Source organism: Megalops cyprinoides, chromosome 5 (assembly GCF_013368585.1).
Source record: "Megalops cyprinoides isolate fMegCyp1 chromosome 5, fMegCyp1.pri, whole genome shotgun sequence".
NCBI lineage: Eukaryota > Metazoa > Chordata > Actinopteri > Elopiformes > Megalopidae > Megalops > Megalops cyprinoides.
In genome coordinates, this window is record NC_050587.1 from 25,073,381 (window position 1) to 25,089,732 (window position 16,352).

The following is a 16,352-nucleotide window of genomic DNA, read 5'->3' on the forward strand; positions in this document are numbered from 1 at the left end:
ATGGTGTGCATGTACATTTGTATGGTCTGTGTGCGTGTATTTGTATAGTGTGTGTGTATTTGTATATTGTGTGAGTGTATGCCAGTGTTAAAGCTTTTTCCCCTTTATGCAGTCCTGTTTTAGAATTGCCAAGTGTACATCAGGCAACAACCTCTGCACTGGTAGAGGAGTGCTTTGGCAAGATGAATGCAATGCTCTGATACATTTGCATGGAGACAATGGCTATTTTTTCACAGAGGTGCACACTGGAGGATACGTACCACTGACTTTGTCCGCGCAACTCGCGCGTGCTTAATGAAACACAGGGTGTAAGTGAGCAGTGGAACAAATGTGTTCTGTAGCTGTCCTGGTCGCTGTCAGCAAATGACATGGTCAGTTTCAACCCCAGGCTGTAAGGCCTTCCCTACTGAGCCACCCGGGACCTCAAAGCCTCCGCTCTTTGTAAGGCTCCATCCCTCTGGATTTCTCTTTTCAGGCCAGGGTTTTGGAAGCCACAGCCAAACCCCCTCTTTAATCGACATTTAACCCCCAAAATTCTTCATAGCATCTGTGTCACCTTCCCGGAACACCAGCAGCACCCCTTCACTAGCACTGAGCTGCACCGCTGAGACGCAAAGAGAAAGACAAAGAAAGAATTCACCCCCTGCCCCCCTTATAATCCTCTGGCACAAGTACCAAATCCCGTAAACTGCCCCCTCCTGCTCCCCCAGCCCTGTCCCCTTTCTCCCAGAGCGAAGCTTATTGAGTGTCACTCCTCAGTGCAGCACTTCTTGTCTTTGTCTCACTGTTGAGAGGTAAAGACCCTCAAAGCTCCTCAAACTCCTGTGTGTGTATTTATATAGCGTGTGTGTGTGTCTCTGAGTGTGGGCATGCCATGGCTCACATGTGCTTGTGACCTTTTCAGACGGTTGTGGTGAAAAGTCTACTGCAGTGAATGTTCTATTTGTTCTCATTCTGTGATTAATGTCAGCATCTCCATGGCAGTGCTAAAGGGGATGGAAGCTACCATTCAGTACGGTTTTGGCAGAAATCGCCTCTGTCCCCCAGTTGGTTGGATGATTTCGGGTAGGAGACGAGTGACACGGAGACAAGGCGAGTGACACGCCTGTCCTGTTATGACCCCTTTCCTGCTTCCTGGCCACTCCCTCTCTGCTCTGACTTCATCCTGGGGGTGGCCTCTCGTTGTCATTGAATCACCCCAGCAAACAGGCCCTGCACTGGTCCTCACAGACGGGCTGCAGTCATCTACAGATGTCTGTTGGCTCCTAAAGGAGACTGGTTGTGATTCTGATACAGAGCCCACATTTGTGTCCTCCTGCCTAATATTTAACTTACGTTCAGTTTGCTCAGACTAAACTGATAGAGCAGCAGTCATTCCTGGGGTTATTTATTTATAGCCATTTTTGAGATCACTTCCTGCTTTACATACTTTTTCCACACTTGATAATGGATATATGTTAAGATGGTTCACAAAGCATACATTGAATGAGAATGGTTATTGTAACTTTATGAAGTATTCATGAAGAAATGCAGTGCTTTATAGGTGCTGTAATACCATAGATATCCTATTATGACCAGATATTCAGCTTGAGCGTTCTTTCCAACCTCCATCCAAGAGGCTTCAGTTGGTAACAGATTCCATTGTTGTCTGTTTTTCTATGCTAGCTGTGTATGTACTGTTTTACACCACATCCCTTCAGCAATACTTATGGTGAACCAGCAGATCAAAATACAGAATTTTCAGTGTGATGTGCACTGAGCAAAATTCTGTATGTAAAAGACATTTTTAATAAATATACAGTATATTATATAAAACAGTCTGTGGTGATACAGAACATGTTATGTAAAAAAATGAAAATGTTCTGCTGAAAATATATTACATCACTCTATGCCAGCTGTCTTAAGGCACAGCATTTTCTTATGACTGCTTCATGCGCCCTCATAAGCACACACTCATGAAAATGTCGTATGTGTGTGGTTCATGAAAGCTGTATGGACCTGGGCCTGCTTAATTCATATTCAAAATCAGCTTTTATTGTCCTTGACTGGCAAATCCATTGTTCTGCCTCAGTTGTAAGTCGTTTTGGATAAAAGCATCTGCCAAATGGATAAATGTACATGTAAATGGAAATCATTTTTTAGCTTAGTTATAAAAAGCATCTTGAGCTGTAGCACTAAAACAAATAGCATTAGGATGTTAAATAGAAGAGACAGGCCGCCACATTCCTGCATGCGGTTGAGATCAGACGGACAGAGGGACACGTGAAAGACGGTCAGAGCGGTCGCGCGGTTCTTTGTGTTCCCGCTGCGGCTGAATCTATTTCCAGCCCTGAATGATAAATAGCAGAGAGAGAGGAGAGAGACAGACCGGGCATGTGATGGGCCTTTTCATGTGCTCTTGAGCCGGGAGGAGGAGAGGTGGCTCTGACCAGCACTGAGTCTGCGGCACAGGCACCGGCCGCGGCAGGCAGAGCGCAGGTGGTTTTTTTTAAAGCAGGGTCTGGGAGGGGGGCGTCGGAATGATCAGAGGGGAATTCTGAAAGAGAATCCGCTCACATTGTGCCGATAGCCACGCACGTGAGCACGGATGCAAGCACAGAAAGCGTCTGTGAATGTTCACACGTGTGGTGTGTGTGTGTGTGTGTGTCTGTCTGTGTGCATAGTACATAGTGTGGTTATGTTAGGAAGGAGAGTAAAGAGAGTAAAGGGGGGTTAGACAGGAGCTGGGGACACAGTGTCCTCCCAGAGTGAGCCAATGTGGAGAGAGGGTGTCTGTGTTTAGGCTACTGTCTTCATTTCCCCTGTCATCAGCGTTCTGTTCCTTTCTTAATCTTCCCCAATTCCTATTCCTATCTGCACTGCATACTGATAGGAACAGCAGAATAACCAGAGTAATAGAAACCAACCTTGTGGAAAAAGTGGTTTTAATTTCATTCTGCCTTTAAACTCCTCCTGACCCTACGCTGAGGCAGACCACCATGGGATTTTGGGGAACTCTTGTGGGGGTATCTGTCTGAGCCCAGTACCCCTTAGGACACCACGGGGTCTGCAGTCCAGCCAAGTGTCTTATTTTGATTACCCACAGTCCTCTCTGTGTGAACTGTGGAGCATTATGATTACTCCATCGTGCCTAAGGAGGGGGTTGGAGTTATCTCCAGGGCATTGGTTGGACGAGGGGGGCAGAAACGTCACAATCTGTTGCTGCTCTTGAGAGCGTGAGACATTGTACATGTTAGATGACCTCTTGTCTGTGTTAGATTCATCCTCCTACTTGGGTCTGTGGAGTTGTGTCTTCTGTCCCTTTCAGCTGTTTTGAGAGATGGTTGTCATTCCTTAGCATCTTTCTCTGTCCTATAATCATCACAGACATTCAGTTTTGGATATCACCATCAAGCAGCAGAGATGCTTGTAGAAGCAGGGCAGCGGTATGGGGCTGTGGTTAGGGACCTGGCCGTAAAACCAGGAAATTGCAAGTCCCTTCTTGGTCATTGCTTTTGTATCCTTTAGCAAGGTGTTTCAACCTGTATGGTTTCAGTATCTACCCAGCAGTAGGAATGGACAGTGTCTCTCCTTTACAAAAAGAACCTGCTCTGTCACTTTGCCAAAGGGGATCTCTGCTAGCTAGCTTGCATCTCTACTAGCTAGCTTGTACCTTGTCTTGCCAACTATTGAAACTTAGTCATGCAGCATTTTTGACTCCTTATATGGCTATTCGTTTATGCTGTACTCACTTGAAAGTCACTTGGGATAAAAGCGTCTGCCAAATGAATAACTGTAAATGTAAATACATCTAGTGAGCATATAAACGGTGTGGTAAATAAAACATAATAACTTGGGTTTTCATTAGTTTTACTTTAATTCTTTGAAGCAAATCAACCAACTTCCTCACCCTACCAGCCCACTTTTCCCCACAGCAGGCCCAGTTTCTTATCTTTTTCTCTCCTTCATCTTGCTCTTTTTTACTGTGTCTACTGCAGAACTCGACGCAGGAGATTGGTGAGGAGGTGGAGGACGGGGCCATCTACACCATCACCCTGCGCAGAGTGCAGTTACACCACGCCGCCAGCAAGGGGCAGCGCTGGCTGGGGGTGGACTCGGACTCCGCCCTCAGCCTGTATGAGACCTGCAAGGTGCGCACCATCAAGGCCGGAACCCTGGAGAAGCTGGTGGAGTACATGGTGTCGGCGTTCCGGGGCAACGACTCCACCTACGTCACCATCTTTCTGTGCACCTACCGCTCCTTCGCCTCCACAAAGCAGGTGCTGGACTTGCTGCTCAACAGGTATGGAGCTGGCGGGCGCACGCGGGGTTAGGAACCTGTCCTGTTTCTTCTGTGTTCGATCTCCCTTTTTAACAACCCCTGTTCATGCTTTCATCACTCTGCTTGGATCTTACTATCATTTGAGTCCAAGTCAGGTATCATGTAATTGCTCATTTAACGTGATGCTCATGTGTCATGTAACTGCACATGGAGCGATTTATTGATTTATCCTTGGTATCCTGTCCTACAGGTATGCCAAGCTGCAACATGTCTCTAGTGCAGAGGGACCCAGACTGACACATGACGACCGCACAGAACTGAAGAAGTGAGTCGCCGGGGGATGGGGGTGCAGGCATCTGCCTCACTCTCAGACCTTCTCTCCTTTTCTCCATTTGCTAAGCCCTATCCCCCAGTCTGACTCAACTACTATTCCTTATAATGATAGATTTGATTTATTTATCATATATTTTAATACAGTTATCTTAAAATGTGTTACAGCGTGGGTACACTGAACACGTGAGCATGTAAAAATAAGGTTACAAGTGTAGACTGACCATAACGTTAACACACTGAAGTTATCAATGATCAGCCGATGTTTGTGCCTAACATTTTGCCTTCCCTGATGCAGTACAATCTCGTCCATTCTGGGCGCCTGGCTGGATCAGTATTCAGAGGATTTTTGGAAACCCCCTGAGTACAGCTGCCTGCGCCGCCTCATCTCCTACCTGCACCTCAACTTCCCGGGGTCAGACCTGGAGCGCCGTGCCTGCAACCTGCTGGCCCAGTTCCACCGCCAGCAGCACCGCGACCTGGAGCAGGAGGGTGAGAGCACAACCAGCGCGCCACAGCGCACCCTACGCACCCTTCACAAAATATAAATGCAGAGAGTGCATCTGCACAGCTTACACATCCACAGTGAGTGGTTTGTGATTGGTTAAAAAAACACAGTCACATGTCGTAGTGGTGATTGGTATTTTCCACCTGGCCCCCCTCCATCGCCACACTTGGCTGGATTTCTGTGGCAATGTTTGGTGATATCACAGACCAACACAGACATGCCCCAAAACTTCTTAAATCTCTTACATGAACACAGTGCACTTATGTTTTATAATCAAAATGTCACAGGCAAACTTGGTTTTGGGGACTGCATTAGACCTTTATATGTACCGTCTTTTATGACTTATCCTTACTGACAAAATTCAAGTTCCACACCTTGCTCAAGGGTGCAACAGTAGTGCCCTGGTTACATGACCATTTCCCTAAGCTACCTCCTCCACTCTGCCCCCATTACATCTCTGAATGGACAGGCTGAACGGGGGAGAGAACAGATTTAAACCATCAGTGTGAGACCAACGTGTGCTTCCTCCACAGCACTGGACCACACTCCCTGCCCCTTCGCCATGCCAGAGGAAAATGGCTTTGACGATGACCGTCCGGACTTCCTGAACTTTGACCCGATAGTGGTGGCTGAGCAGTTTACTCTAATGGATGCGGTGAGAGACGGGGCCCAAGAAATTGAAGCTGCCATAGTGAAATGCACCCTAGAACTACTGCATGTGGGACACATATCATACAATAGCAACAATAATGATGTCCATAACAATATATTAAAGAGATAGAAAAGACAACATAAACAGAATAAATATGAAGAAAATGGTCCCATAGTAGCCCCAAAGTGGCCCTTACCTGTGTATTATATATTATTATACATAATTATATAGCTGTGTACATCCATGTAGTGACATAATACATACACTTGTTAAACCAATCAAAGCTGTACACAGTAGATACTAAGCAGGCACACAGCAGTGTCTACTTGAGGTCAGTTGTAAATATAAAGGTATTATAAGGTTTGAATACGTAAAAATAAACACGTAGTCTGTCCCCTCTGCTCTCTCGTTCCTCGCTCTCATTCTCACAGGAGCTGTTTAAGAAGGTGGTCCCGTATCACTGCTTGGGGAGCATCTGGTCCCAGCGGGACAAGAAGGGCAAGGAGCACCTGGCCCCCACCATCCGTGCCACCGTGGCGCAGTTCAACACTGTCACCAACTGCGTCATCGCCACCTGCCTGAGCGACCGCGCCCTCAAGCCCGCGCAGCGCGCCAAGCTGGTGGAGCGCTGGATCGAGGTGGCCAGGGTGAGGCGCTGTGGGGTCCGGGCAGTGAGAGCGTACTGTACAGAGCTGTCCCTGTGGCTTTACTCTTGTCATTCACAGTCAGGTTACTGCTACTGTCACACTATTACCTCTTAATAGAGGTAATGACGTTTTGCTAGGATAACGTGAAGGTACATTGGCCTGCATTGTAAGGGTTAATATTATTATTATTATTATTGATTTCTCAGTGGATGCTTAGGATGACTTGCTTTTATTACAATGTTATCCTTTTATACAGCTGAATATTTACTGAAGCAATTCAAGCACCTTGCTAGAGAGCAAAACAGCAGTGTACAGGGCAGTAGTATAGTGGTAAGCAGCAGGGCTTGTAAACCAAAGGCCAAAGGTTAGATTCCCAGGAGGGGCACTGCTGTTGCGACTATGTTGTGACAGCAAGATATCTTACCTGAATGAGATCAGGTAGTTGGCTGTAAAAATGGTGAGCTATATCAGTGGCTTTGGAGAAGAATGCCTGCTAAGCTCCCTGGTTGGGGCTGAATTTCGTGGATCCTTGGTGTCCACACCGCTGTGCCGAGGTTACTAACTTTTGCTTTGCTTTGCTTTTAACGGCACGTTCAGGAGTGCAGAATCCTGAAGAACTTCTCCTCCTTGCGCTCCATCCTCTCGGCCCTACAGTGCAACCCGGTGCACCGGCTCAAGAGGACCTGGGACGAGGTGTCCAGGTGGGGGAGGGGTTGGGGCAGGGTTGCAGTGGGGGGTGAATGGTGGATGTCAGATTTGGAGGTGAAGGGTAGAGGGTCAGCGCAGCAGTACAAGGAGGCGATGTATCAGTGGAGGTGAGGGGAGGGGGGATATGAGGTCAATGGGAAGGGGAGGGGGATCAGCACGTAGCAGAGACAGTGAAGGGTAGGTGCCAGGTGTGTAAAGGGGAGAGGCACAGATGTATAGGGGGAGGCAGATGTATCAGGGAGGCCAGAGATGTGCTGCACCCAGCTGTGTGTTGTGTATTAAGAGACGGTTCCTCCTCACCATACCCACAGGGAGAACTTCCGGATCTTCCAGGAGCTGTCAGAGATTTTCTCCGATGAGAACAACCACTCTCTCAGCAGGGAGCTACTCATCAAGGTAGGACGGTGACCCCTTGCAGGTGAATTGCATTCAGCAGTGTGGATCCTGCACCATCCAGAGTCACTTATTTTAAAGACTCCAGTTATATCCTGACCTACTTGGACCCATACCAGCTCTTGCACATGGTAGCTTTCAATCAGTAGATCCATTCTAGTAATGTAATCCCCACGTGAGGAGCTCAGGATGTGGGCCACCCGTAGCCCTAATGTGATATTGGTTCCAACAGGAAAGGAGAATGGAGCTTGGAGGAGTGCAGGGTGGGTGGGGGGCTCTGTTAAGAAAATTTGTATAGCATTTCCTGTGTGCTGGTTGGTCGTGAGGGCCAAGAACTGTAGTGAAGGTGTCAATGTTCCTGTGTGCCAGCTGGCTGTAAGTGCCTGGCGCTGAGGTGAGGGTGTAAGGTATCCTGTGTGCCGGTTGGCTATAGGGTGAGAGTGTATCGAATGACAGCCTTATGGAGAACTGACACACTGGCCTGCTGTGTGCTAATGCTTTTAGCCACAGAATGGGGAGAAAGGGTCTTCAGGGTAAGCAGCTTCACGTGAGAGGCTCGCCATACCGGCTCTGCTCGGCGCCGGTCTTAAGACTCGTTAAGTCAGGGAAAGTTTCCCTTAATTAAGCTTGTTTATAAAAGCATGCTGATGGGCTTAGGAATTGGCTGAGACAGTGGATTCTGTAGGGGTTCTGAGACCATGGTGCTGCCCTCACCCTCGCCGTGACAGGGAGCAGACTGTATGTCGGGAAGTTCACTCTCACTGGGTGAGATTTCACGAGGTTATCTGTACAGCTTTTAGCTTAAGCATGTACTTGCAGTTTATGTCCTAAAGAGGAATAATAACAACTAAGCCAAACTAAGCCCCCAGCTAAGATTTGTTTGTAGAGGTGCTGACTATGGCTGCTGTGTAGACTGAGATGGAATAGCAGTTTATGCTTGAGTGGAGAACACTCAACAATATGATGTCATAAAGAAGCGCAACAGGTTTGAGGACCCCATCTCTAAATACCAGCCTAGCTGTAGTGCAATGTTCTGCTCTGAATGCTTGCTGGGTTTGGCAGGCTGTGCCGACAGAGCAGGTTATTCACATGTTTGTACAGAACCTTAACACCCTCCCCCCTTGCACATTCTTCAGATTCCTCCCAGAGTTGAGAGCTTACTCACAGGGTACACCACCTCCTTCAGGGAAGGGGCTGGAACAAGGGAATCCCAGTGACATCACTCAAAGACAGCTGATAAGAAGTGGGGAATACCCTGGGGCATCGCCCTAATCTCTCTGATCTAATCAACGCCTTGTAGCTCAGTGATCAATAAGTCTGCACTGACTTTACATCGTATGTACAAGGCACTCAGTGTGGAAAACTGTGGGTCTCACCACCATTTCAAGGAGGTGTTTATTGTTGATGGGAAATGTGTATCTCCGATCTGGGCCTGTGCCAGTTTGCTGATAGACATGGATGTCTCACTGTGTCTCTCACCTGAACCAAGCAACTCATGTGGTGTTTTAGCCAGGCCTCTGGGTTGGCCTTCCGGGATCCAGATGGATTCCTGCTCTGGCAGCATACAGATTAGCAACTGACAGGATAAAAATTGCAGCTGTCTGGTTAATTGTACAGAATGGAAAAAACGCATGTTGGGAAAGTTGGGGGGGAGGTACTGAAGACACCACTGACGAAAACGTGATTTAGCATGGAGGCTTGACCCAAGTGGCCACCGTAAAAACCTGCTGTTTCTGAATCTAAGGTCCCCTTCCCCTCAGGGAAAAGCAGAGTGATCTGAGCTTTGTAGTGATTCCCAGGTGTCAGGTGTGCAGTCTGACCTAATTCTGGATATGTGTGGTGCCACATTAAAAATAAACAAAAATGGTAATTCCAAAGCTAATATCAAAATATAGGAGGAATGCAAAATAAATATGTTTTCCACAAGTGACCTGATCCTGGATCTGTGCTGTACTCTTGTGCAGGAGGGGACCTCTAAATTCGCCACCCTGGAAATCAACCCTAAGCGGGCCCAGAAGAGACACCAGCAGCAGAGAGACCTGGTGAGGAGGGGTGGGGGTGCTCAGGGAGGTACAGACTGCACTTGCCATTCTGTATAATGTTCTGTAAGTTTATCTGCATATGGCCATCATTTGTGTATGGGCCATTTTAATCAATTATAATAAGCAAAACTGAAGCTGAGAGAGCTGGGAGGGATATGAATAGAGAGAGGGAGAGAGAGAGGAAGGATGTGCATGAGAGAGAGTGAAGCAGGATGGAAGAGCAAACAGGGGAATTAGAAACGACTGAGGAGAGAAGACAGAGGCGACGGGGAGGGAGGGAGGTGACAGATGTGCTTAAACCGCTCACAGCTTGTGTCTATAGATTAGACAGGCGGGTGTAATTGGGCCGTTTTAAGATGCTGTGGGCCCGGTTCCAGCGGGCAAGGATCCATGAGAGAACAAACAGTCTTTCAGTGCGCAATGACTTGCTTCCCAAAAACCTCCTTGATCGACGATTGCCTGTAAATCACTCATCTGCCACTTGAATTTAAATTCAGCCTCTGATGTTAAGGGAGCTGCCTTTCAGATCATTGTCATAATTGTTTTGTGGTATAGGCAGTTGTGTTCAAAATTATTTGCTGAATTAACGTTTTTTTTTCCTCCTGTGGAGGATTTATATAACATATGCAGTGCCCACTGGTGGTTCCAGGATAATTAACAATGAATGGCTTTATTTTGCAACCAAAAAAGGGCTACAGCGCCTTCTTGGGGTCTTTTTTAGAAACTGCAGTATTGAGAGAAATGGATAATAACTAGGTGATGATTACATAACAGTAATTATCCAGGGGATGATAATATGCAGGCATTAAGCTTGCGTAAGTCCGCCAGTTGTTGGATAATTACATCATTATTCATTCACATCTCTGCCTGACCTTTCCTGTTCACTTTTAATTTGCAGAAAATGAATACCTCCCACACTCATTAGCCAATAGAGGTTTACATGATTTTTCTTGCATCCCACCCACTCACACATCAATCCCTCATTCAGCGGCCCAGTTCCAGTGAGTCAAGTCATTGGCTCCTCTCCCATCTTTTGATTGGATAACAACTGATTCGGTTGACCAATTAGAGAGTGGGTAATTGTAGTGTCTAATGACGAAGAGCAAAGGCTTGGCATTGCTCTCAGCAGTTCCTGGTCTCACATCCAGGGGCTCACTCTGAGTTTGTTTGAGTCTGTTTTCAATTTTCGAGCTGCTTTCAATTAATTTATTAAGGTTTGATTGAGATGTTAATACTGGTTTGGGTTTGATACCTCTTTACAGGTCTGCTCTATACCTTCTTCGTGGAAGAAATGTGAATTAAAAAGAATAAAGTTATATTTATTTTTGGCTTATTTGTCTTAAAAACACTCTTTGAACAGGCTTTCAGGCGGAGAAGTATTGAGTGGTGCCAAGTCCTGATCAGTATACAGATAACAACTCAATCAGCCTAATTCACCTAATATGACAGAGGAATGGCAAAACAAGCTGGGTCCCCAGGGCCAGACCACAGAGGAACTTCACTGATACCAGAAACTGCACTGATCCCAGACCGCACTGATCTCAGGCATGATCTCACACATCACAAAATGCACTTCATAAACCTAAATATGGATTATTGGGACTTTTATGTTCTTTCATTTTAACCATTTTAAGAGGTTTGTTACATACACATGAAAAGGAGAGGTTTCCCTCCGTGCTCATGCCTCCAAAGCTTCGAATGGTCTACTAGCATAGATCCATCATCAATAACAATTTGAAATCTCAGCTAAAAACTCTCCATTTTGATTTAGCCTGTCTTATACTTGTTTTATTTTATGCTATCTGAATGTGCTGTAAAAATAAAGTTTATTACTGTATTTGCTATACATTGTGAAAGTCAGTTCAGGCAGTGATTGGTTAAACAGTCCTTTGGTTTATGATGTATATGCCTACTAAAAATGTAATCATTTGAAATTATTTTAGGGACTTTATTATTTTATTAAGGGATATCTGAAAAAAAAACAGCTAACATGTAGCAAACCTTGTACCTTGGCACTGATCTATTTTGCGTGAAAACCCAACCCCCGTACCAAACCTTTTTTTGTCTTCCAGAGCGTGATGCAGGGGACCATTCCGTACCTGGGGACCTTCCTGACTGACCTGGTGATGATGGACACTGCCATGAAGGACTACCTAGATGTAAGTGTTCTGTGCTCTCTCCATTCCTCTTCCTCTTCCTTTCTCTTCTTTTTTCCTCATCATCCCCTTTCTCTTCCTTTCCTCTCCGTTTCCTTTTTCCTCCCCTTCCTGCAGGCCCCACAGACTCCTCTTGTGTGTATCCATTTTGTCATGAAGTCCCAGAATGACTTTTCTCTGTCTGTCTGTCTTTGCTGCAGGGTGGACTGATCAACTTTGAGAAGAGAAGGAAGGTGAGGCACTCTTCTCTGAACACTGTCATTTAGACTATGCCATGAAAGGGAGCATGTAGTCTATTATTATTATTATTATTATTATTATTATTATTATTATTATTTGGCTGGTTTGTCCCCTTATTCAAAGGAATTCTTATAGCTCACATAGCTCCTTCATTTGTGAAACTGGTTCAGGTTAAGTACCATACTCCAGCATGCAACAGCAGTGCCCAGCTTGGGCTTTGAGCCCACAACCCTCTGGTGATAATTCCTTAATGACTGTACCTGTGTCCTGTCTGTCACAGGAGTTTGAGGTCATCGCTCAGATCAAGTTGCTGCAGCTGGCCTGTAACAATTACAACTTCACCAAGGACGCTCGCTTCAGAGCCTGGTTCTCTGGGATAGAAAAACTCACTGAGGCGGAGAGGTGAGGAGAGAGGGATGGAGCAAAGGGTGTTAGGCAAGAGAGAAAGGAGAGGAGTGAGAGAGGAGATGGGAGAGAGGGGAAGACAGGGAAAAAGTAACAGGGAAGTAGGGTGGGAGGGAGGAAGAGTGTGATAAAGGAAGAGAGAGACTTACAGAAGACTGCAGATCACTGTAGAAATGTAGCCGCTCAGAATTTTGGTGTAACTTCTAAAACCCTACAATAAAACTGTATGTAAATAATACGAGATCAGCCAATATGTCAGTATCATTGCAATGAGATTTAAACAGTGATCTATGAATGTAAACTCAAGCACACGCTGACATGCCATCATTTGTCATGATTGGGCACACATACAGACACACCAGCTCTGACACGCTGCTCTGTGATTCATCCTCAGCTATAGCCAGTCCTGTGAGATCGAGCCCCTTTCAGAATCAGCCAGCAACACTTTGAAGGCCAAGAAAAACACCGGCATCATCAAGCGCTGGAGCGAGTGAGTCTCCCTTCTTCCCTTCTAACTTTATCAAAGCCTGTGGGCTTCTCTCTCTGTGCTATCCTATCAAGCCGGAGTGGGGTGAATGAATCTCCACCCTTTATACTTCCTTCTTGCTTCCCAAGATGATCGGCACCTGCTATATTTCCCATTAGGAATAAACATGTTTGCTATTCAAAATGGCCCTTTATGTCAGTGACATGCTTTTGCTTAACAGATATGTATGTGTTTGTGTCAGTGTGTGCAGGTTTACAGGCAGTGTACTGGGAATGTTATTCTAATATGGCCCTCTCCCTCTCTCCCTCCCTCTATCTCTCCCACTGTCTTACTCCTCCCCAGTCGCCAGCCAGCCAGTGCAGAGCCCAGCAGTAGCAGTGTGGGCAGCTCTCACTCCAAGTCCTTTGACCAGCTGCGTTATGGCCCCCTGTTGAGTGGGCTGGGCAGTGCAGGAGGTGATAGCGGCGACTCCCTCAGCGTCACCTCCGCCGGCTCCAGCAGCTCCGACGTGGAGGAGATCAACATTAGCTTCCTCTCCGACTCACCTGACGCCCATGAGAAGAAGGTGAGCAGTGCGGTGCCTGTTGCTTGATTGGACAGATGGCATAGAGCAGATGGGCTGGACACAGAATGCTTTTTTCCTTACTTGTGCCAGTTGAAAGTGAGCTCCCCCATGAAATGGAACATTCTAGCTGTGACTTCTGTACAGTTCTAATGGCTTTCTGTTAAACTCCCCTCAGCCTGTGAAATGGAGCGCTCCAACTGTGACTGTCTGGCTGGTGTGTGTAGGTTTAACAGCTCTATGTAGGATTCCCCCTGTCTACAAAATGGAAGGCTCCAACTATGACTGTCTGGTGACTGCAGCTCTAATTCCTTTTTGTAGACGTCCACACCTACAGTAAAACATTCCAATTCTGCCTTAGGAAAGGGAGGCCCGGTTCCTGACCTCACTCCCACGGTACTTCTCTCTCTCTTTTCCTCCTTCCTCTCGCACCTACCTTCTGTCTGTCAACTGATCTCTGTCATTTTGCCAGCAGCAGCATTCATCATCATCTTCATCTTCTTCATCATCATCATATATTCATAGGACATTATGTCCAGAAAATATAGAGCTGGGTTTCTTAGCCCTGATCCAGGCAACCCTCTGTGTGTGCTGGTTTTCATTCCAACTGACCGATTCATAAAATGGAACATAAATATCGCATGATAGTACCATAGGGTCACCAAGAAACAACAGTAGTATAAAGCAGAACACAATGGAAATAAGTCCTGTCACATTTTTTGTATTACCCCTGGTTATTTTGCGTAATTCAGTTACATCAATGTGATTAATTTTAATCTCTCAATTATCAAATTAATCAACAAATCAGTCTGTACTTTGGTATTTTATATAGGAAATACAACTGTCAAAGAAGCTGAAATACAGATCAGCTTTCTCAGTATACGTGGGTTTATGGGATAATTGAGTCAAACACCAGCCGATAGTGGGTCGCTGTGATCAAGCTGAGAGACTGTAATTTACAGAGGGTGTACAGGGGAGGCACAAAGGTGTGTAGTGAGTTTGTGTAATCGTGTGCTTATCATTTCCATTACACTGTTGTGTGATTTTTGTCAATTTATTTCATCTTCTGTGATGTGGCTTTAGTGTTTTGTCCATTCTGTGCTCTGAGTCTGTGTGTATATAGAGTGCACATGTGCTTGTTTGAGTTTCTCCTAGGCTGCCGTAAACTGGGGAAAACAATTGATAGAGGTGTTGTATCACTTACTTTGTGTGTGTGTGTATGTGTGTGTGTGTGTATGTATATGTGTATGTGTGTGTGTGTATGTCTGTGAGTGTGGATTTGGAGCTCTAGTGTTAAAAGCTCAGAGAAATTGTATTTCATGCAGTTTTGGTTTTTTACGTAAATTCTAACTAGTTTTCCATAATACACCATCTGATTTCCAAGGTGTCACATTTCATTCACTCTGTACCTGAAGATGTTAAAAATTTTTTCATTATTAAGAATCATTAAAAACATAAATGACCTTGAAGACTATGCAAACACCAGACTGAACATGTTTGTTTGTAAGATTTTGTGGTGTTATTGTCATTATTTCTGCTGTGCATTCAATGTGCTCTTCACTAAGAAGCAACAGAACACTGCACTGTAAACTCACTCTGTGATGTGACATTTTATTACTCTGCAGCAGTGTTTATTGATAGTACAATACTGAATATTAGTTTTATTTATTTATTTAGTTAATAGGCAGACACACATAGCCAGAGTGACCTAAACAGCTAACAAGACATAATACATTTAAAAAATATCACAGGGATGCTTTCACTCTTTAAGCAAGTTCTTTTGAACTCACTGAAGAAGTGTCACAACCCAGAAATCTAGCACCCATCCTTCAGTGTAACTTCACTGTCACTTCCTTTTCTCTCCCTTTGAAGTGGAGGCATCTGTGTAGTAGTGTATTAGCACTGCTAACGCCTTTGCCTTTGCTCAATGTTGCCCTCTCCTGGACAGTTCTGGGAATCCACCTCACTGTCGTCGCTGGATACCGGGGGGATGTGCTCTGGCTCCAGCAGCGCCTCCTCGTCCTCTGTCAGCTCCACCCCTGTCACGGCCTCCCGGTCCCACAAGCGCTCCATCTCGGGGATCTCCAGCTACTCCTCCCTCTCCCTCCCCCTCTACAACCAGCAGGTGGACGACTGCTGCATCATTCGCGTCAGCCTGGACGTTGACAATGGGAACATGTACAAGAGCATCCTGGTGAGGAGGGGGGGAGAGAGAGGGAGGGGGGTGAGAGAGAGAAGAGAGGCACATATCCCAGTATACTGCTACCTGTCATACTCAGGGAGGCAAGCAGGGTTACAGATGATACATGTGTCTTATTTAAACAATACATTGGTGAGTACTGTGAGGTTCCGAGGCTGGCTCATGATTGGTTGTGTGGCTGCTTCAGGTGACCAGCCAGGATAAGACCCCAGCAGTCATTAGGAAAGCCATGGTCAAACACAATCTGGACCGGGAGCGACCGGAAGACTATGAGCTGCTGCAAAGGATCTCTGAGGAGAAAGGTCAGTTACTGAAAAAGAGCTCAGTTATAACGCTACACATGCCCCCTGCAAAGGAACAGTCTTCACTATAGTACTGTCCATACCTGGGAGATACCTGCTGCAATGGGACCCTGTAGTTGTGTCCCTGTAAAACACTCAGATACATGCCTGGGTCACTGAATGTGTGGAGAGATGCTGAAGATAATTTCCCCAAAGACAGAACTGTACTGGGTTCTGATGTATCTTCCCAGTCTGGTTTTTCTGTCTGTCTGCCTCTCTATCTACCCTTTTGACTACTCACTTATTAATCAATGTATATGGTTGGTATATTGGTCAGGGAATTAGACTTTTGACTGGGTTTGAGGATTTTTTGTTTACTTTGAGTACTTTGAGTAGTGTACTTAACTTAAATCCCTTCATTAAAATGGTAACATAGGTCATAATGGATAAGTGATAATGGAGTTTGCTTAGCTCATTATA

At 45.8% G+C, this 16,352-nt stretch overlaps 1 protein-coding gene across 2 annotated transcripts in view; it reads left to right on the top strand.

The window, feature by feature from the left end:
• The window catches only part of LOC118778084 (ral guanine nucleotide dissociation stimulator-like), a 38,364-nt gene that overhangs the window by 18,885 nt on the left and 3,127 nt on the right, over nucleotides 1–16,352 (top strand). For both annotated transcript variants that reach the window (XM_036529421.1, XM_036529420.1), the window contains exons 2-17: nucleotides 3,978–4,282; nucleotides 4,512–4,586; nucleotides 4,890–5,083; nucleotides 5,633–5,754; nucleotides 6,183–6,398; nucleotides 6,996–7,099; nucleotides 7,418–7,502; nucleotides 9,464–9,541; nucleotides 11,614–11,700; nucleotides 11,898–11,930; nucleotides 12,218–12,339; nucleotides 12,737–12,832; nucleotides 13,172–13,394; nucleotides 13,713–13,787; nucleotides 15,340–15,585; nucleotides 15,779–15,893. In XM_036529421.1, the coding sequence (XP_036385314.1) occupies nucleotides 3,978–4,282; nucleotides 4,512–4,586; nucleotides 4,890–5,083; nucleotides 5,633–5,754; nucleotides 6,183–6,398; nucleotides 6,996–7,099; nucleotides 7,418–7,502; nucleotides 9,464–9,541; nucleotides 11,614–11,700; nucleotides 11,898–11,930; nucleotides 12,218–12,339; nucleotides 12,737–12,832; nucleotides 13,172–13,394; nucleotides 13,713–13,787; nucleotides 15,340–15,585; nucleotides 15,779–15,893 (2,176 nt within the window). The remainder of the gene's footprint in view (nucleotides 1–3,977; nucleotides 4,283–4,511; nucleotides 4,587–4,889; nucleotides 5,084–5,632; nucleotides 5,755–6,182; nucleotides 6,399–6,995; nucleotides 7,100–7,417; nucleotides 7,503–9,463; nucleotides 9,542–11,613; nucleotides 11,701–11,897; nucleotides 11,931–12,217; nucleotides 12,340–12,736; nucleotides 12,833–13,171; nucleotides 13,395–13,712; nucleotides 13,788–15,339; nucleotides 15,586–15,778; nucleotides 15,894–16,352) is intronic.